Source organism: Hemiscyllium ocellatum, chromosome 8, assembly GCF_020745735.1.
Source record: "Hemiscyllium ocellatum isolate sHemOce1 chromosome 8, sHemOce1.pat.X.cur, whole genome shotgun sequence".
Classification (NCBI taxonomy): Eukaryota; Metazoa; Chordata; class Chondrichthyes; order Orectolobiformes; family Hemiscylliidae; genus Hemiscyllium; species Hemiscyllium ocellatum.
The window spans coordinates 27,177,288-27,200,001 of record NC_083408.1 but is presented as its reverse complement, the minus strand read 5'-3'; the positions used below and the strand labels follow the sequence as shown (position 1 = coordinate 27,200,001).

The 22,714-nt window shown below is 46.1% G+C and overlaps 1 protein-coding gene across 1 annotated transcript in view; it reads right to left on the bottom strand.

The window, feature by feature from the left end:
- LOC132818074 (serine/threonine-protein kinase PAK 4-like) overlaps positions 1–22,714 on the bottom strand; it is a 68,325-nt gene that overhangs the window by 27,603 nt on the left and 18,008 nt on the right. The window contains exons 2-5 of the mRNA XM_060828727.1: positions 22,191–22,423; positions 17,937–18,578; positions 2,470–2,922; positions 1,696–1,829 (exon numbers count right to left, since the gene is read on the bottom strand). Coding sequence (XP_060684710.1) covers positions 1,696–1,829; positions 2,470–2,922; positions 17,937–18,578; positions 22,191–22,397 — 1,436 coding nt within the window. The 5' untranslated portion in view covers positions 22,398–22,423. The remainder of the gene's footprint in view (positions 1–1,695; positions 1,830–2,469; positions 2,923–17,936; positions 18,579–22,190; positions 22,424–22,714) is intronic.

The window sequence follows — 22,714 nt, the reverse complement described above, 5'->3', positions numbered from 1 at the left end:
GTCTCATCCCTCTACCCTGCACTTCCCATGGTTTAATCCATCTAACTTGCCCTGGAACTATGGGGCAATTTAGCATGGCCAAACCACCTAGCCTGTACATCTTTGGACTGTGGGCAGAAACCCAAGCAGACATGGAGAAGACATGTAAACTCCGCACAGACAGTCACCCCAGGCTGGAATCAAACCTGGGTACCTGTGAGGGCAGCAGTACTAACCACTAAGCCACTGTGCCACATCAAAGACTGGTGTGGGTATAAGATTGATTACTAACAGGAGGCTTGAATGGGTCTTTTTCAGCCAGATAGGATGTCACAAGTGGTGTGCTACCACGCTTAGTTGTGGGGCAACCGCCCTTTAAAATTTATGTAAGTGATTTGGATAAAGGAATGGAAGGTATGGTAGCTAAGTTTACTGATGACACAAAGATAGATAGAAACTGAATCGTGAAGAGGATACGGGATCCTACAAAGGGATGTAGACAGCTTGTGAGTGAGGCAAGGTCTAGTGATTGGAGTATAATGTGGAAAAGGGTAAAATTGTCCATTTTAGCACAAAGAATAGAAAGAGGGCACATTATCTAAAAGGTGAAAGATTGCATAGCTCTGAAATGCAAAGAGGTCTGGGTGTCCCAGAAGGTTCCTGGGTGGGAGAGGAATGAATGGATCACAGAAGGTTAGTAGACAAGTAAAATCTATAATTAGGAAAACTCACCGAATGTTATATTTTATTGTGAGGGGAATTGTGTGGAAGAATAGGGTGTTTATGCTTCAGTTATACAGGGCATTGGTGAGACTACCTCTGGAGTTCTGTGTAGAGTACTGGTCACTGTACTCACAGCAGCATATTAATGCATTGGAAGCAGTTAGAGAAGGTAACTGCGAATAGTTGGAGTGAGCAGACTGCATCATGAGGAAAGGCTAGACAGGCTGGCTCAGTATCCTTGGGAGTTTAGAACAAGTCTGAAGGGACTGAATTTAAACATAGAAGATATTGAGGTGAGTTGACCAGGTGGATGTGGAAAGAACGAGGGTTCGAAGTTTAAAACAAGGGAGCGCCTATTTAAAACAGGGATGAAGAAACATTTTCCTCACAAAGGGTTGAGTGTCTTTGGAATTCTGTTCCTCAAAAGTCCGTGGATGCAGAACATTTATATATTTTTAAGGCAGAGGTAAATCAATGACCAAGGGGATGAAAGATTATCCAGGGATGAAAGATTATCCAGGGATTTGCAGGAGTTAACAGTTGAGGCTAAAATCAGATCTGCTACAATATTATTGAACGGAAGAGCAGGCTTTAAGGGCTGAGTGGCCTATTGTTTTTCCTTCAAATAGTCTAGCAAGCCACTCAGTTCAAGGGTAATTAGGGGATCAGCAACAAATGTCAATCTTGCCAGTGATGCAAGAGTAACGAAAAGACATGTACCTTTGTCTGGTTTATACTTATTTATATTCAATTAATAAATAAAGATTATTCATAAGACTACGATTCATCTGGAGAGAATTAGCCAATATAGAAATGGTGGAATAGAGATTAACCCATCTGTGCTGCACCATCACTTCATGCTATTGTCCATCCAATTGCGACGTGATCAATATCAGACACAGTGCTCCAACTGAGCTCACAGTACAAGGTCAGAGAGGTTCACTGTGCTTTCACAACCGTGTTCCTGGGTGGGAAAGGCTGCTGCTGGCATACCTGGTGTAGGAGATGATATCGGTGAGTGCACCTCCCTGCAGCAGCTCCATGACCACCCACAATTCATCCCCAACAAGGTGGCTGCTGTACATCTCCACCACATTCTCATGGTGATAGTCTCTCATGATCACAACCTGAAGAACAGATCAAAGAGATCGCTCAGTGATTGGGAGCTGGCTGGGTGGAGGCAACGCTCTGCCACTAATCTCGTCGCAACCATCATTGAACCTCGAATCAATCCCTTCTCTCGGTAACTCTAACCAATCCCTTCTCTCTCTGTACCTCTAACCGATCCCCTCTCTTGGTACCTCGAATCGATCCCCTCTCTCGGTAACTAACTGATCCCCTCTCTCGGTAACTCTAACTGAGCCCCTCTCTCGGTAACTCTAACTGATCCCCTCTCTTGGTACTTCTGACTGATTCCCTCTCTCAGTATCTCTAACCAATCCCCTCTCTCAGTATTTCTCTCTCTGCATTCCTGACCCTCCATTGCCTCTCTGACCTTCGACCCCCCTCCATATCTCTGACCTTGAGTTCCCTCTCTCTGACCCTCGATCCCCCTCTTTATATCTCTGACCTTCAATTGCCCTCTCTGTCTCTGAGTCTCAATCCCAGTCTCTCAATCCCTCTCTCTCCGTACCCTTGACCCTAGATCCCTCTGTCTCTGTCTTCCTGACCCTAGATCTCTCTTTCTCTGACTGATCGATGGTCCTCAGTGCTGTTTTCCCCTTTCCTGGGTGACTATGCTGAGTGCCTATCGTTGCTGGTCCTTACCTCATTGAACAGAAGCTCCCTGCGCTGCTGTGTCCTCAAGTCCATTCTTTTCACTGCGACCCTGCGGCCTGTAAGTTTCTCGGTGGCCACACACACAATGCCAGTGGAGCCCTCCCCAATCTGACTGAGGGTCTCCAGGTGTTTCCTGGGGTCAGTCTGGTTGACCACCATTGCCATGGCACTCCTGAACTGCTCGTGTGTAACTCTTTGGCCTTCCCCGGGAGGTTGGGTTTCACGGTGAGTTAGAACCAGCTGTGGGCAGCTGTTCCGGTGGGAGCCAGGCTCTCTCGAACCAGGCGGTTGCCGGGTGACGTTCCCTGTTGTAGCAGTGGAGTCAGGGTTCAGTGTGGGCGTGGCTCCGGCCTGCTTCTGCTCAGCGCTTGTCACTGCACTCCACCCTGACCTCGGAGCACCGTTGGGAATTACTCCACCATTCCGCTCAAACTGGTCAACCTTCGGAAAAGATTCAAACGTGAGTTTCAGCCAAACCCCTCCGCTGCGAGAAAAAGACTCACTGGGTGACAGTAATCCTGTTTCACCCCCAACCCAGTCCAATCTTCATACCTACTGGTGCCCACCGTCACCCAACCCCCAAGCAGAGGGCCACATCTGCGGCTATACTGCAAAGGATCAGTCAACAGCGTGGGTCCATTCATAGTCTAGATCCTATGGTACACCAATATGCTGGATCCATTTGTACTGTGGTACACCAGACAAACCAATATATTGGACCCATACACCGAGTCAATGACTATGTTGGATCCACCAGCACATTTGATCAATTAGTGCAGTAAATCTGTCAGCACACTGGATCACCAGTTTACTACCAGTGCCCTTGTTCCATTAATACATTGTATTCACAAGTGTACTCAGTCCATCAGTATACTAGTGCACTAGATAGGGGAGGTTGGTTAGCTCAGTTGGCTGGATGACTGGTTTGTGACGCAGACCAACAGCATGGGTTCAATTCCTACACTGGTCAGTCACTGGTGAAAGTCCTTCCTTCTCAATCTCTCCTCTCATCTGAGGCATGGTGACCCTCAGGTTAAACTGTCACCAGTCCTCTCTCTCTAATGAGAGAGCAGCCCCTAATCTGATTGGACAATGGTGACTTTACCTAGCACACTGGTATCAGATTTATCAGTGTGCTGTATCTGCTGGGACAATGGATCTGTTAAAATGCAGAATTCAATGGGATACAGGATGTACTGGTATATTGGATATGTTAGGACAATGGAATACTTAGAGTCATAGAAATTTACAGCATGGAATCAGACCCTTTAGCCCAACACATCCTTGCTGAACAAATATCCTAAATGAATCTAGTCCCATTTGCCAGCACTTGATCCAGATCTTCAAGGAGAAAGTGAGGTCTGCAGATGCTGGAGATCAGAGCTGAAAATGTGTTGCTGGAAAAGCGCAGCAGGTCAGGCAGCATCCAAGGAACAGGAAATTCGATGTTTCGGGCACAAGCCCTTCATCAGGCTTGTGCCTGAAACGTCGAATTTCCTGTTCCTTGGATGCTGCCTGACCTGCTGCGCTTTTCCAGCAACACATTTTCAGCTCTTGACCCAGATCTCTCTAAACTCTTCATAATCATGTAACCATCCAGATGTCCTTTAAATGTTGTAATTGTACCATCTCGTCTGGCAGCTCATTCCATACACGCACCACTCTTTGTGTGAAAAGGTTGCGCCTAGGTCCCTTTTAAAACTTTCCCTCTTACCTTAAACCTATGCGCTCTAGTTTTGGATTCTCCTATCCTGCAGAAAAGACCTTGTCTATTTACCCTAACCAAGCCCTCATGATTTTATAAACCTCAATAGTGTCACCATCAGCCTCCAGAACAAAATAGCCCCAGCCTATACAACCTCTCCATTTTGGTCAAACCGTCCAACCCTGGCAACATCCTTGTAAATCTTTTCTGAACCCCTTCAAGTTTCACAACATCTTTCCGACAGGAAGGAGATCAGAATTGAGCGCAGTATTCCAATAGTGACCTAAACAATGCCCTATACAGCCATGATACAACCTCCTATACTCCATGCATTGATCAAGAAGAGAAAGCATACCTAAACACCTTCTTCACTATCCTATCTACCTCCTACTCCATTTGTAAGGAACTATGAACCTGCACTCCAAGGTCTCTTTATTCTGCAACACTCCCCAGGACTTTACCATTAAGTCCTGTTCTGATTTGCCTTTCCAAAATGTAGCACCTCAACTTATCTAAATTAAACTCTACCTGCCACTCCTCAGCCCATTGGCACATCTTGTCAAGATCCCATTGTACTCTGAGGTAACCTTCTCCACTGTCCAATTTTGATTAGCTTGTACACTGAATTCACTCATTTATTGGAAACCCAATTATACTGATTCTGCCTAAACCTTGAATCTCCAAGTACACTGGAACCACTTGTGTATTAACACCATCATACATTGACTCCAGGTCAGTGAATTCACAAACAGAGTCATAGAATCTATCACAGCATAGAACCAGGCCTTTTCAGTCCAATCAGTCCATGCCAACCATAATCCCAAACTAAACTTGTCCCAACATCCTGCTCTTGGCCCATATCCCTCCATACATTTTTTTTTTATTCATGAACCTATCCAAATTAAATTAAATGGGTACTTCAGATCTGTGTTCACTGGGGAAGACACAAGCAATCTCCCTGAGGTAACAGTGGCTGAAGGACCTGAACTGAAGGGAATTTATATTTGCCAGGATTTGGTGTTGGAGAGACTGTTAGGTCTGAAGGTTGATAAGTCTCCGGGGCCTGATGGTCTACATCCCAGGGTACTGAAGGAAGTGGCTCGGGAAATCATGGATGCGTTGGCGATTATTTTCCAGAGTTTGATAGATTCAGGATCGGTTCCTGAGGATTGGAGGGTGGCTAATGTTATACCACTTTTTAAGAAAGGTGGGAGAGGGAAAGCAGGAAATTATAGACCAGTTAGTCTGACCTCAGTGGTGGGAAAGATGCTGGAGTCTATTATAAAGGATGAAGTTACGGCACATCTGGATAGTGGTAACAGGATAGGTCCGAGGCAGCATGGATTTATGAAGGGGAAAATCATGCTTGACTAATCTTCTTGAATTTTTTGAGGATGTAACTCTGAAGATGGATGAGGGAGATCCAGTAGATGTAGTGTACCTGGACTTTCAGAAAGCTTTTGATAAAGTCCCACATAGGAGGTTAGTGAGTAAACTTAGGGCATGGTATCGGGGGCAAAGTACTAGATTAGATGGAAAATTGGTTGGCTGATAGGAAACAAAGGGTAGTGATAAACGGCTCCATTTCGGAATGGCAGGCAGTGACCAGTGGGGTACTGCAGGGATCTGTGCTGGGACCGCAGCTTTTTACAATATATGTTAATGATATAGAAGGTGGTATCAGCAACAACATTAGTAAATTTGCTGATGATACTAAGCTGGGTGGCAGGGTGAAATGTGATGAGGATGTTAGGAGATTACAGGGTGACCTGGACAAGTTAGGTGAGTGGTCAGATGCATGGCAAATACAGTTTAATGTGGATAAATATATGGTTATCCACTTTGGTGGCAAGAACAAGAAGGCAGATTACTACCTCAATGGAATTAATTTAGGTAAAGGGGCAGTACAGAGAGATCTGGGTGTTCTTGTACACCAGTCAATGAAGGCAAGCATGCAGGTACAGCAGGTAGTAAAGAAGGCTAATAGCATGCAGGCCTTCATAACAAGAAGAATTGAGTATAGAAGCAAAGAGGTGCTTCTGCGGCTGTACAGGGCCCTGGTGAGACCACACCTGGAGTACTGTGTGCAGTTCTGGTTTCCAAATTTGAGGAAAGACATTCTGGCTATTGAGGGAGTGCAGTGTAGGTTCACGAGGTCAATTCCTGGAGGCTGACCTTATCGAGGTTTATAAAATCATGAGGGGCATGGATAGGATAAATAGACAAGGTCTTTTCCCTGAGAATGGGGGAGTGCAGAAATAGAGGGCATAGGTTTAGGGTGAGAGGGGAAAGATATAAAAGGGACCTAAGGGGCAACCTTTCCATGCAAAATGTGGTGCATGTATGGAATGAGCTGCCAGAGGAACTGGTGGGGGATGGTACAATTACAACATTTAAAAGGCATCTGGATGAGTATATGAATAGGAAGGGTTTAGAGGAATATGGACCAGGTGCTGGCAAATGGGGCTAGATTAGTTTAGGATATCTGGTCAGCATGGACTGAAGGATCTGTTTCATGCTGTATGACTCTATGACTCCATATTGTTGACCCCAGTCACTTCCACACCTTTGAGGATCTAGTCCCAAGTAAAACTAAATGGCTGCCCAGTCATTGGATCTGATATGGCCCCTATCCTCACTCCCTGGTCCAATCAGTACAGACATGATCTCTAATGGTGCATACATGCTTTTATCATTAATCTCCAACAGTACAAGTACCACCACAGCCTGATGTCCTTTGCCAAAATCGCACACTAGTCTTGAATTAATGGATCCCAGTAGATCAGCAGGTCCGGTATAATACAGAGTGATCCCGGTATCCATGGAATGGTTTTCCGTGGTTGAGCTTACCTGTGGTTTACTATGGCCCAAATGGCACGGTGACACAGTGGTTAGCACTGCTGCCTCACAGCGCCAGAGACCCGGGGACAATTCCCGACTCAGACGACTGACTGTGTGGAGTTTGCACGTTCTCCCCGTGTCTGCGTGGGTTTCCTCCGGGTGCTCCGGTTTCCTCCCACAGTCCAAAGATGTGTGGGTCAGGTGAATTGGCCATGCTAAATTGCCCGTAGTGTTAGGTAAGGGGCAAATGTAGGGGTATGGGTGGGTTTCGCTTCGGCGGGTCAGTGTGGACTTGTTGGGCCGAAGGGCCTGTTTCCACGCTGTAAGTAATCTAAAAAAAAACACACTATAGGGTACATTCCAGCACCAGGGACCAGGAGGCTGCCGGGAAGGGAGGTTTCCCATTTAAATGAATGGGTTCACTCCTAAATTTGGTAGGTCCTGGGGCTTAACTCTTGCGGGTATAGGGGTGGGGGGTGCCTACCGTACTGTCATTGTTCTAGAAAACACTACTCTAGTGGAGCCAGTAAATAACTGGACCCAGTACACCAACATACACATTCTGATGGATAATTCTGAGATGCGAAGGTTTGGTCTTCTGCCATCAACTATTCCCCTAATTTCATCTGCCTCCCTCCACCTCTCCCATCCTCACCTCCAACAATAAGTGTGAATGGTACATTGACTTTTCACTCAAGTTGACCACATCATTGAGCTGCCTCAGTCACATTTCCCCCTTCTACCTTCTTAAGCACTGAAACTGACATCTTGCTCCAGTTTCTTTCTCAGGTCCATTTCACGTTCATTTTGTCCATGAAAACACCACTGAAAATGTGTTGCTGGTTAAAGCACAGCAGGTCAGGCAGCATCCAAGGAACAGGAAATTCGACGTTTCGGGCCAGAGCCCTTCATCATTCCTGATGAAGGGCTCTGGCCCGAAACGTCGAATTTCCTGTTCCTTGGATGCTGCCTGACCTGCTGTGCTTTAACCAGCAACACATTTTCAGCTCTGATCTCCAGCATCTGCAGACTTCACTTTTTACATGAAAACACCACCCACTATACACCTGACCACCTACTTTGCCCTTCTGGCAACTGTGCCAGCTCCTACCTCCTCAGGAGCTGTTCCCCTCCCATTCTAAAAAGGCACTGAAAATAATCTAAAAGGTAGTGCTACCTCGAAACAGATCACTATTATAGAACCAGAAACTGAAGTGGACTTGCAATATGAACACAGTGGCTACCAGAGGAGGTCAGGAGGAATACTGTGGCAGATAACTCTCCAAAGCCTGTCAACCATCTACAAAGCACAAGTCAGGAGAGTGATGGAGGACTTCCCGCTTGCCTAGATGAGTTCAGCTCCAACTATATTCAAACATCTTGACACCGTCCAAGCCTGGTTCATTGGCACCATATCCACTCCCTCCACCACCGACGCACAGTAGCAGCAACGTGTGCCATCTACAAGATGCACGGCAAAAATTCACCAAAGATCCTCAAAAAGCACCTTCCAAACCCATGAACACTTCCCATCTGGAAGGATAAGAGCAGTAGATACACGGGGACACCAAATGCAAGTTCCCCTCCAAGCCACTCACCAACCTCACTTGGAAATATATCGCCATTCTGACAATGTCGCTGGGTCAAAATCCTGGAACTCGCTCCCTGAGGGCATTGTGGGTCTACCTTCAGCCCAGGAACTTCAGCAGTTCAAGAAGGCAGCCCACTACCACCTTCCCAAGGGGCGATTCAGGATGGGCAATAAATGCTGGGGCAGCCAGTGACACTCACTCTCCATGCGCAAGTGCAAGAAAACAGCAGAGGCTCAGTTCTGAGTGTGTAAACCAATCCTGAACAAGCCAGCCTCGACCTCTCTGCTCTTGCAAACCATCACTCCATCTCCATTTTCTCAACAAAATCCTTGAATGTGCTGTCAGTTCAGACCTGTGGCTATTTTCCCTGGGGTCTTTCTTCTACCCCTCGCTGATCAAATTTCTGCTTCCTGCTCCGTGCTGAAATAGCTCTTACCAAGATGTCGCAGTGAAAGGGCATGAAGAGAAATAGTTAGGAAAACTGGATTCTTTTTTACATTGTACTGAAATTCTGTTTCTTTGAAAAATGGACCACTTCGCTGGACTCTTAAAATGGCTGAGGCTGATTACATGATCATATTTCTAGAAGCTTCTAAATCCCTTGCATTGTATAGACATTCCAGTGAAAGCTTACACAGAGGGCTTGGAGAAATGGGGGTTGCCTGCTCCCAGCTAAATCTGGGCAAGGGAAAGCCTCAAAATATCATTATGATAAAGTGGACGCTAACGCTATTAGTTACTTCATCATCTTGCAATGGAAGTTCTGATGGGGGAGGTGAAGCTCCATTGTTAGCTTACCAATCATCCAGTCAGCCCACTGAGATAGGACATCGAACAGAGAAACCTATTGGTTCAGGTACGTAGTTCTTTGAAAGCAGATAGACAGGATGTTTAAAAAGGCATTAAGCACACTTGTTTTCATTGCTCAGACCACTGAGTGCAGGAGTTGGGATGTCTTATTCAGGTTGTGTAGGATGTTGGTGAGGCCACTTTTGAAGTACTGGTTCTGGTCACCTGCTATATGAAGGATATTATTAAATTGAAGAGGGTTCAGAAAGATCTCCTCCCCTGTCCTGTCTTCCTTTTTGCCTGTATGTTTGGATTGAGTAGCGAAGCAATTCCCCTGTGTTTTGACTGCTTTGCTAATAAATACCATCTTTGATTAAATCTTAAATTTTTTTTGCTGCTGATTTATTTCCAAAATTGAAATTCCAAAAGCCTGGGTTCATTGGCAAGAATGGAGGGGTTAAGCTATAAGGACAGGCTGGATAGGCTAGGACTTTTCTCACTGGAGCGTAGCAGGTTGAGGGGTAACCTTTTCGAGGTTTATAAAATCATGAGGAAATAAGGTGAATTGTAAATGCTTTTTTCCCCAGGATAACGGAGTTCAAAACTAGAGGGCATATTTTTTAAGGTGAGAGGAGAAAGATTTAAAAGGGACATAAGTAGCAACTTTCAACAAACAGAAGGTGGGTTGTATGTTAGTGGGCGGCTCGGTGGCACAGTGGTTAGCACTGCTACCTCACAGCGCCAGAGACCTGGGTTCATTTTCCGACTCAGGCGACTGTCTGTGTGGAGTTTGCACATTCTCCCTGTGTCTGCGTGGGTTTCCTCCGGGTGCTCCGGTTTCCTCCCACAGTCCAAAGATCTACAGGTCAGGTGAATCGGCCACGCTAAATTGCCCGTAGTGTTAGATAAGGGGTAAATGTAGGGGTATGGGTGGGTTGCGCTTCGGCGGGTCGGTGTGGACTTGTTGGGCCAAAGGGCCTGTTTCCACACTGCAAGTAATCTAATCTAAAAAAAAACTGCCAGAGGAAGTAGTAGATGCAGGTACAGTTAAAATATTTAAAAGACATCTGGCTGAGTACCTGAGTCGGAAAAGGTTTGGAGGGATGTGGGCCATAAGCAGGCAAACAGGACTAGTTTAGTTCAGGAACATGCTTGACGTGGACTGTTTGGTCTGTTTCCATGCTGTATGACTCCATGAAATACCTTGTCACTTGATTGAAATCAAAAGTGGTCGAATTACTTAAGTCTAAAAATTCTGGGATTCTGGGGGCTCGACCTCCAGACTGAGTTAGCAGCCTGACTCAGACCCTCCATCTCTGTCTCCAAATTACTGGCTCTCAGGAAGCCTGCACTTGGCCTGCCCGAAGGAAAATGAGAGGGTCCAGCTCACTGAGGAAGTCACTTACTGGACACCAACTTCTGTAAATCACATAAACTGATTTTATTCTCATTTTCAGTTATAACCTGTCTTCCTTAATGCCCTTTGCGGCTGTATGTTTAGATTGAGTAGTGAAGCGATTCCCCTGTGTTCTGACTGCTTTGCTAATAAATTCCGTCTTTGATTTAATCTGAAGTTTTTTTTGCTGAGGATGTATTTTCAAAACTGAAATCCAAAAACCTGGTTTCGGGGAACACCCCTTTGGTCTACCTCAGTAAGGGGCAGGAGTAAAAACAAAAATAAATAAATAAAACCATCTCAGGCTTAACAGGGGAAAAGCAATTCTAATTTAACCGCAACCCCTCACTCCTACTTTGTCTGGCTGAGTCAAATGTCTTATGCTTGGTTTCTGTCAGGAGAGTAGCTCCTCATCCTGTTCCATTTGCCTTGGTCTTTGACAGCGGATCACATTACCCTTTTCCAGTGCTCCTTCGTTGTTGTCCATTTGGCTGGGTCTCTCACTGAAGGCTAGCATCATGTGCAGATTTGAAATGAGGCTCCCTAACAATACTGACAGCGCCCAGCACAAACTCACCATCTCTCTTGACCACTTCTCATTTGTCAGACTGCTCAATGAACATCTCATTATGGATGAGCAGAAATTAAACATTTGAAGCCAATGTGTTGGGTCCCTGTCACAAACTCTTGGCCCCGCACTACCACCAGTTCCATGTCCCTGACTGCTCACTGTCTCAGACTGAACGAAACGCTTCATAACCTAACTGTCCTATTTGATACTGTGAGCTTACAATCGCATATCCACTCTGCCATCGAAACTGCCAATTCCCCTCTTCTTCACACGGTCTGAATAACCCCAGATTAGCATATCTGCTGCTAAAAGCTTCACTCTTGTTTTTGTGACTTCCTCATTTGACCATTTAAATGCTCTCCCCTACGCAGCTCTCCCAGTTTTCACAAGCTCCTTTAAACTTCAAATCATCCAGAACATTCTGTCCATACATTAACTATCACCAGGTTCCACCCCCTGTCACATCATTAATCTGCACTGGTCTTGCTTTCATTTTAAAATTCCCATCCTCACATTCAAATTCTCTCAGGCCTTTGGCCTTCCCCATCTCCAGGACACCCTCCAGACCAAGATTGTCACTGGTCTGGTGTTCCTGAGGCCCAGGCTAAGGGACGCAGGTTCAAATGCTGCCACCGTAGCTGGTGGAAAATTAAATTCAACTAATAAACCATAAAACAAGTCACATCAATGGCTAGCATAAAGAAACAAAAGAACTGTGGATCCTGTAAGTCAGAAACAAAAACAGAAGTTGCTGGGAAAGCTCAGCAGGTCCATCTGTGAAGAGAAATCAGAGTTATCTGAGGAAGGATCACAGGACTTGAAATATTAACTCGGATTTCTCTTCACAGATGCTGCCAGACCTGCTGAGCTTTTCCAGCAACTTCCATTTTTGTCAATGGCTATCATGATGGTTGATCATTAATATATTGTAGGGAAAGGAAGGCTGCCCTTCTTCGCTGGTCTACATGTCATAACAAAAAGAGTTGAGAAAAAGTGTCTTTTTTCAATGATATTCATACCCTGTATCCTCCCATCCTCTGATCTCTTATACGTTCCTCACACTCGTCAGCTCATCACGGGGTGTACAATAACATAGTGGTTATGAGATGGAATAGTTCATCCAGAGGCCTGGGCTAGCACTCTAGTGACAACCATACTGCTGGGGAAATTGGTCTTGTGCAAGTCTGGTCTATAGTCCCCTGGTCTGGTCAAAGTATAATTCTGGTCCCACAGAGGGATAGTTGAGTCTGAACTATCCTCTGAACCAGCTGAACAAGACACTCCCTTTCTCTTCATTCTTTCCTGGGATAGGATTTGGTGTCCATCCCTAATTGCCCTTGCACTGAGTGGCAGGGTCATTTTAGAGAGTGGGTAAGAGTCAAACACTTTGCTTTGAGTCTGGAGTCACAAGTAGGCCAAATGAGATAGAGTCAAAAACAGAAGTTGCTGGAAAAGCTCAGCTAGTCTGGCAGCATCTATGAAGAGAAGTCAGAGTCAATGTTTCGGATCTGATGATCCTACCTCAGAACCCAGAGTCATAGGGTCATACAGCATGGAAACAGAATCTTTGGCCCAAACAGCCCATGCTGATCATGATCTCAAACTAAACTAGTCCCACCTACCTGCGCTTGGCCCATATCCCTCCAAACATTTCTTATTCATGTACTTATCCAAATGTCTTTTAAACGGTGTGACTATACTCTCATCCAACACTTCCTCTGGAAGTTCATTCCACACATGAATCACCCTCTTTCCCTTAGTCATTTTAACAAAGCACCAAACTACTCAAGTTTGGTGCAAAATGACTAACTGTATTAAATAAAAGTTATTTTAAATGATTTGGCAGGTGTGGTGGAGGTATAGCAGCCCATTTTGCCTGAGTCTTGGGCAGAGCACTACAGACTCAGACTTGCTGGGTTGCCGCCATCTTGGATCTCCATGAACCACCCTCTATGTAAAAACATTTCCCCTCATGTCTTTTTAATATCTTTCTCTCCTCACCTTAAAAATATGCCCCCTGAATCTTGAAATCTTCCACCCTAGGGAAAAGACACCTACCATTCACTTTGTCTACGCCCCTGTTGATTTTATAAACTTCTTTGAGGTCACCTATCAACCTCATAAGCTCCAGTGAAAAAAAAGAGTCCCAGCCTATCCAGTCTCTCGTTACAGCTCAAACCCAGATTTCCTTTCCTAAAGAATATGAGTGGAATCAATGTGTTCAGAGAGATGCATTGCACACCTCAGGAGTAGGTGGGACTTGAACCTGTGTCTGTTGGCTTACAATTAGGGACACGGACATTATTGAATAGCAATTGATGATCGTTGCCATGATAACCGCAACTAAAGGTGAGTGGGAAGCTCCAGATTCAAAATAATTGAACGAAAATTCCACCAGTTGCCATGGTGAGATTTGAAACCAAATAACCAAAGCAGTGGCTTGGATCTCTGGCCTTACCTGCCTCCACATCACCTCCCTGGGATGGGAACCGGCAATAAATGCTTCCTCTCAACGGCTACATCCCACGAATGAGTGAAAAAAAAAAGACATTTGCAGCTTTGCCTTCAGCTGCCTAGCCCTGAGCCGTGGAATTATCATCTTAATTAAACCGCTGTCTCTCCTGCTCTCTCTCCTCATTAAGTCGCTCCTTAAAACCTACCTCTTTGGCCAAGCTTTCAGCCACCTGGTTTCTTTTGATTTGTTGACAATTATACCCTCCCACATAGCTGAGAGGAGCCCTGCGATGGCTTCTGATGCTAGATGTGTTATTTAAGTACATGTTGATATTTTTGTTAACCACATCCTTGGCAAGCAACACTACTTTCTGTGGGGACATGTCTAGTCTGTATCCCAATCAGCGTCTCTTTGAACGTTTCCAACGAATGCATCTTATTTGATAAGTTTTCAATCCAATCTATCCGGGCTACTACCCCCCATCGCAATATTATTGAAATATTTTCTGGACATTGCAGTGCAAAGGTAGCGTGCATACCTATAGACAAGGAGTACGGCGTTCACGTCCCACTTACTCCAGAAATGTGTCCAAACGGGTCGATTAATAAAGAAAAGAAAATGAACCAAAGAACTGCACATGCTGGAAATCGGACACAAAATCAGAAATTGCTGGAAAAAACTCAGATAGTCTGGCAGCATCTATGGAGAGAAAGCAGAGGTCAATGTTTCAGAGGACTCACTGGACTTGAAACATTAACGCTGCTGTCTCTCCACAGCACGGATTTTTAAACATCCATATTCTGGTCACTGTCTCCTCGATGCGCTCTCCACTTGTCCCATTCCACATCTTACAGTTGCAACTGGGCTCTCTCTTTTCCAAAACTAAATCATTCTCTGCATTGAAATGGATCTACTCTGGGCCAGCCTGCCCTTCAAGAAGCTCAATACCATTCAGGCCCATACCATTCCTGACGACGGGCTTTTGCCCGAAACGTTGATTTTCCTGCTCCTCAGATGCTGCCTGACCTACTGTGCTTTTCCAGCACCACTTGAATCTTGATACCACTCAGGTCAAAACAGTTCAGTAGATCAGCACCACATCCACTCCCTCAACGACCAATACCCGACAGCAGCATTATGTATGATCTACAGGATGCACTGCAGAAATTCACCAAAGATCCTCAGACTGCAACTTACAAACCCTCGACTACTTCTGTGCAGAAGTACAAGGGCAGCAGATATGTGAGAACTTGCAAGTTCCCCGCCATGTCACTCACCATCCCCATTTGAAAACATAACACCATTCCTTCACAGTTGCTGGATCAAAGGTCTGGAACTCCCTTCTTAAAGATATTGTGGATCAACCTACAGCACGTGGACTGCAGCAGTTTGAGAAGTCAGCTCACCAAACCTTCTCAAGGGCAACTAGGGACAGGCAATAAATGCCCATAATTGAATCATTAGCACTTCTCTCTGTAGAATTCTGTTTATCTTACTGCAGCCCCTTTACTTGGCATTGTTCACAAAGCTCAATATCTCTACTGATGGGTATGTAAAGAGATTTAATATATTAGTGCTTAGAACATGAGCAACACTGGCAATGTCAAATTGACTTTCTGATCCTGATAGTTTCAAGAAGGTGTTGTCAATGACCCCTCTGTACTAACCACCCTTACACAGTGTATTCATTTGACTGTACATTATCTTTAGACTTGCTTGTGCAGTCACTTTATCTCTAAAGGGATAATTAGTGGATTGCCCACGTAGTATCTCTCAGATTTCAGTTTTCAGGTAACACAGGCAGTAAGGGGGTGGGGTATCAAATGTTTACAACTAATTTGCTTGCTCAGAACATGGTATTGCAGTCACATGCATGTCCTTTAGCAAGAGCATTGGTAAACCAACTGAGATTTTGCACAGATTGTAGAGATTAAAAAATGGTTACAGCACAGGAGGCCATTCAGCCCATCGTGTCTATATCGGCTGTCTGCATGAACACTTTGCCTAGTGCCACTCCCCTGTCATTCCCCTGTAGCCCTGCATATTTTTCCTCTTTAGATAATGATCCAATTCTCTTTTGAAAACCACAACAGAACCTGCCTCCACCACACCTAAGGCAGTGCATTCCAGAACCTAGTCACTTGCTGCATTAAGATATTTTTGCTCATGTCACTGCTGCCTCTTTCGCCAATCACCATAAACCAGCATCATCTGCTTCTCGATTTTCTTCCTGTAGGAACATTTTCTCCCTATCTGCTCTGTACAGCCTCCATGTGGTTCTGTAATTCTTTGTCAAATTTCCTCTTAAGCCACTCTTCCCCAAGAAAAGCAGCCCCAACCTCTCCAAACTGTGCATGAAACTGAAGTTTCTCATCCCTGAAACTATTTGCATGAATCTCTTCTGCAATCTCTCTCTGTCTGTCTCTGTCTCTGTCTCCGTCTCCAAAGCCTTCTCATCCTTCCTAAAGTGTTTTGCATGGGACTCGATGCTATAGGCCACTGAGATGGGACCAGTGTTCAGTGCAGGTTTACCATAACTTCCTTGTTCTTGTACTCTATGTCTCCAGTTTGATGATTAGATTAGATTCCCTACAGTGTGGAAACAGGCCCTTCCGCCCAACAAGTCCACGCCGACCCTTCAAAGAGTAACGCACCCAAACCCTAATGCACCTAGCACTATGGGCAATATAGCATGGCCAATTCACCTGACCTGCACATCTTTGGACTGTGGGTGGAAACCAGAGCACCCGAAGGAAACCCACGCAAACAGGGGAGAATGTGCAAACTCCACACAGCCAGTCACCCAAGGCTAGAATTGAACCTGGGACCCTGGCGCTGTGAGGGAGCAGTGCTAACCACTGAGCCACCGTGCCACCCCTATATAAAGCCCAGCATTCCAGAACTTGCCCAGGTGCTTTTATTGTTTTATACACATCCACCTCCAGCTCACTCGGATGTTGCGCCCTCTTCAGAAAGGTAACCTTCATCCTGCATTTTATTTTTTTCCTCAGTTCACCAAATCTATCATTTCACATTCCTCCACGTTAGACTCCACCTGCCATCTGCCTGTCCATTCTAGCAGCATGATTATCTCCTTTTAAACATCTCCACACAGCCTTTCTCACATTCACAGTGATCCCGAATGGTCATTAGGGGGCTCGATCAGGAGCACATCCCTGTGAACCTTCCTCCAGCTAGAAGAACTGCGCGCCAAACTGCGCTCCGTGTCCTGTCACACAACCAATTTCACCTCTGATGTGGCTCGCCCTTTTGTTCCATTGTCGATACAGCTACAACTGTACAAGGCACAAGTCAGTCAGACCCCAGCTGGAATATTGTGAACAGTCCTGGGCCCCTTATCTGAGGAAAGATACTGTGCCATTGGAGGCAATCCAGGGAAGGGATTGTCCACTGGGCTGATCCTGGGTATGGAGGTCATGTGAGGAGAGGTTGAGTTGTTTGGGCGTGTACTCATTGGATTTTAGACAATTGAGAGGCGACCTTACAAGATTCTTAGGAGAGTTGACAGGGGAGATGCAGAAAGGTTGTTCCCCCTTGTAGGTCTATGAGCAGAGGACATCATCTCAGAATAAGGGACCACCCATTCAAGACAGAAGTGAGGAGGCATTTCTTCTTAGAAGGTAGCAAATCTGTGGAATTCTGTACCGCAGAGGGCTGCATGGCTGTCTTTTTAAGTACATTCAAGGCTGAGAGAGACAGAGTTTTAATCAGTGGCAGCGGGGGGGGGGTTTGAGGGAAAAAGTTGGGAAAGTTGAGTTGGGGACTGTCAGATCAGCCACGATCGCGTTAAATGGCAAAGCAGACTCGATGGGTTGAATGGTCTACTGCTTCTATGTCTGATGTTCTCAGGTACTTTTTTTTAAAATCTTCTCACATCAACAGGTTTACCAGAATTGTTAGCTTCTGCTCCCCACAGCCTGATTTGAACTCCTGAGCTCTTACCTGGCCTGTGCTGGAGCTCTGGAGCACTAACCCACTCACCCACACACACCAGAGTTTCAGAACAAACCGATATGACCCGACTCCTACTAAAGTGTCAGTCTGTGAGTAAGACCCCAGCTGCCTGGCAGTCCCGAGTCGCTTACCTGGAGTTGTTTGGTTGTGGTGCCTCTTACTGACGTACCAGGCGAGGTCTCCGAGGGCAGACTGCTGTTGAATGGGTGACCAGAGGTGCCACAATTTGGAGTGCCGGGGGAGGTGCTGTGTCCCCTCGCGCCCTTTGGGCTGGAGTAACCAAAGAAGCAAGAGATGGGCCTCCAGCCCAGACTGTTCCTTCTCCCCGGTCTCAGCCTTCTCTCCACGTGGGGCTGGGTGGTCTCCGAGGGGATCCTGTCAGAGGGGAGAGCACCATCCCGAGCTCCGGGTGGAAATGGGTGTGTCCTTTGCCGCTCGTACTCCAATGAGGGGATGGACAGGTTCTGGACCGACTTGTTCAAGTGGGGCCCACCCCCATTCAGTTGGCCGCTCCCGCCCTCTCCTCCACGGCTCTTGCCGTGGTGACCGCGGGTGAAGATCCTGCTCCAGCGGCGGGTGGAACTGGGCGGCTTCTGCGACATCTCCCGGGCGCCGTCTTCTTCGATCCTCCTCAGCGGACAGGGCTTCCCCTGAGACAAACAGACCGTGTTCCTCCGCAAAGAGTTGGACCTCGACACCGAGACTTTCTGCAGGTCAGCCAGCAGCTCCGTGATGTGGCCGTTGGCCGCTGACTTGCTTCCACGGACGATGGGCTGCACAATAAAAGACAGGTCAATTCAGGAAGGAAAGGTGAATAGCAAATGAGGTCACAGAATTAAAAATCACACAACACCAGTTTATAGTCCAACAGGTTTAAACCTTCACAATGTCTGATTAGAACAATGAACTATTCACCCTTTCCACAATGCTAGCAGGAATGAGAAATACACCCAAGGTATGACCACAGCAGTCCAAAGCAAAAGGGTCCGTATATACAGGATGAGTTCACACCAGTATCAGTGCTTCCCAGTCTTTCCTTCAGATCTTCAAACACTCAGCAATCCTGATACACCAAGCTTGAACTTTCTCCTAACTCCCTCAGATCAACAGCTGTCAACCCAACATGCATGAACCTGGCTTTAATAACTTACTTCAGCGACAATTCTGAAGCAGAACCTTCCTCCAGGTTCGGATAAAAGCAATGACGTTAAATCCTGCGATCCACACTCACTCACACTCCACCAGCCCCACACTGAGCGATGAGGTGTCAGAGTTCCTGCTGCCTCCAACCCTTGCATCATCCTCCTACCACAGGCATGAAGCATGAGCAAAACAAGCCAAGTTACTGCAGAGTCCTCACAAAAATTCTAAAATATATTTTGCATCAAAAGTTTTGAGGATTGCATGTCTTTCTTGTTAACAAACTGCACATCCTACCAGACCAGGTGGATTAGCCATGAGAAATGGGCGGCACGGTGGCACGGTGGTTAGCACTGCTGCCTCACAGCGCCAGAGACCTGGGTTCAATTCCCGCCTCAGGCGACTGACTGTGTGGAGTTTGCACGTTCTCCCCTTGTCTGTGTGGGATTCCTCTGGGTGCTCCAGTTTCCTCCCACAATCCAAAAATGTGCAGGTTAGGTGAATTGGCCATGCTAAATTGCACGTAGTGTTAGGTGAAGGGATAAATGTAGGAGAAATGGGTCTGGGTGGGTTACTCTTCGGCGGGTCAGTGTGGTCTTGTTGGGCTGTAAGTAATATAATCATATATAATCTAAATGCAGGGTGATAGGGTAGGAGGGGGACTGGGTCCGTGTGGGATGATCTTCAGAGGGTTAGTGTGGACTCGATGGGCCAAATGGCCTGTAGGGATTCTATGCTTCTCTGCCGCTGGAGTCAAAAATAAGAGAAAAGCTTTCTGACAGGGAAAGAATCTCATCAACTCTTTCAGAATTAATTGACTAACACAGACATGCACAATCACGTACAAAGACTCAAACAACCAGTCTCGCTCACGTGAATTTATGCATACACTTGTACATTCATATTCACAAACACATACAAATACATGCACATACACACACCCCTAAACATTGACTGTACAGCCTCACACTGACATTCACACAGATGTACCCAGACTCATCTGCCCCAAGGTTCACTCACACAGGCATTACCATCTCTGAATCCCCCACTGTCAACATCCTGGGGTCACCGCTAACCAGAAACTCAACTGGACTCGCCACATGAACGCAGTGGCTACAAGAACAGGTCAAAGACTAGGAATACTGCACCGAGTAACTCACCTCCTGACTCATCTACAAGGCACAAGTCAGGAGTGTAATAGAATACACCCCACTTGCATCAATGGGTGCAGCTCCAACAACACTCAAGAAGTCCTACTATCTAGGACAAAGTAGCCTACTTGATTGGCACTACATCCACAAGCATCCACTCCCTCCACCATCGATGCTCAGTAGCAGTACTGAGTACTACCTACAAGATGCACTGCTGAAATTCACCAAAGATCCTCACACAGCACCTGCCAAACCCATGAACACTCTCATCTAGAAGGACAAGGGCAACAGTTACATGGGAACACCACCCCCTTCAAATTCCCTTCCAAGGCATTCACCATCCGACTTGGAAATATTTCTTCACTGTTGCTGGGTCAAAGTCCTGGGGAATTCCCTCCCTAAGGGCATTGTGAGTCAATAAATGCTGACCAACCAGTGATGTCCACATCCCAAGAATGAACAAAACACAACTTGGGCACTCACACACTCGCAAATGTCCAAAGTCTTACCTGACACTAACACACACTGATCCTCACACACCCTGACCTATAATCATTCCCTCACGCTCACCCAATCATACAGTTGCACGTGGACCCCTGTGTTCACACACTGCTAAGTTCACTTGGGGCAGCCTTCAGTCTCATAAGACAATTTCCTAAGGGTGGCAACTTTACACAGGCTGCCAATCCAGACCTGTTTTTTTTTAATGAAAGATAGGAGCTCCTCATTTCTGACAGAAGATTTTGCTCATGTCTCCCTCAGAACTACCATTCTGACAGTTCTTTCATGGCATCACCAAGCTGATGCATGTGATTGAGCCAGTGCAGAGGACAGTGCCTTAGCAATATATGTATGCTGATGTTAGCATGCTTCAGGAACTCAATATTGATGATCTTATTGTGCCAAAAGATTATGAAGATACTTGTGAGACAGCGAACGTGGGAAGTATTCAGCCTTTTCTTTTGCCTGGCCTATGTTCTCCAGGTCTCACCCATACTCACAGATACTCACACTGCACTCACAATGACACTCACCGGCACACAATGACACTCTAACACACGCTCACACTGACACACATACTCAAACTGACTTACACTCAAACTGACTCATATTCACTGGCATACACATTCATATTGATATATACTCACATGAATGCATTTTAAACTGACACACACATGCGCTGATACTCAGTGACACTCACAGACTAACACTTATACACAGAGTGACACTCACAATAGCACACCAACACACTCAATGATATTACGCTTACACACACTCAGATTACATTCACTGATGCACACTCAAACTCAGATGCAGACGCTCACTTATACACACTCATACTAACACAGTCATAGACACATACTCATACTGACACACTCATATTGATGTACATACTCACATTGACGCACAGGCACATACTCACACCGACATTGACGTTGACGGACACACTCACACTGACATTTAACCTGAAAATTTTGATCAATGGGAATTATAACAGTTTGGGGCTATAAAGAAATGTTGTTTCAGTATATGTTCTGTTGTTATAAATACTGGATATAGCTGACAAAGAGTTAACTCACTGAGCTGTAACAGCTTTAAACCTCACAACCAGAATATTAATGAGAAAGCTGGGAGATGTATTTGATCTTCCCACAGCAGTTAAACAGTAAAGAAGAATACCTTGAGGGTAACAACAGACAGACTCACTTCCACAACCTACCCTTTAATTCTTCACTTCTTAGATCCCTCACACTCTTCCTCCACAACGTTCATGTCTTTCATTCTCAGAACACTCCTGTGTCCATCGCCTTCTGTGTCCATCACCCTCCATCACACCTCACTCTCTCACTCATCACTCTTATGTCCCTCACCTTATGTCTCATATCCCTCGCCCTCCATTTCCATAACCCTTCACCCTCTGTGTCTCTCACCTCTCACATCTCATGTCATTCACCCTCTGTGTCCTTCATCCATCACTCTTATGCCCCTCACATTCTGTCCCTCACCTTGCACCCGTGTGCCTCTCATCCTCAGCGTCCATCCCTTCCTCTCTCACCCTCCATGTCCCTCACCCACCATGTGAGCTGACCTTACCTTTAGTGGGGTGAGCTCCACAGGTGTGACGCTGGATGGATCTACTAAAGGTTTCGGCCGTTTCGGGGTTTCCGCCAGCAGCCCCTGCCATTGCTGGGGAAGACCGACAAACCTCTGGTCGTGGGGGTCAAAGGAGGTGTGCAGTCTGTGCTCAAAGTCCCGAGGAGCCGAAATCTCCAAGCGCTGGGACCTCCTCTTCTTCCACATGATCCGACCAGGTGGAGGGAGTGACCCTGCAATGAGGAAGGGCTGAGATTAGCTGCATGTTGGGAGGAGGAGGAGAAGCTGGGGATTTGCCAGCAATATTGCCAGGAGCTCACATTTCTGCACCATCCCACCTTTGAAAGCAACCAATTGTACACAAAGGTGCGCAGTCACACCTCAAGGCAAGCTGCTGGCGCTGAAATACACATAAAAGGCTGGTTTTTACTTTCAAAAACAAGGATAAACCATCCTCAGTGTCAGCCTGTCACTCAGCACTGAGCTGAAGTCAGGTTCAATTGAGCTACTCACAATGACAGCTC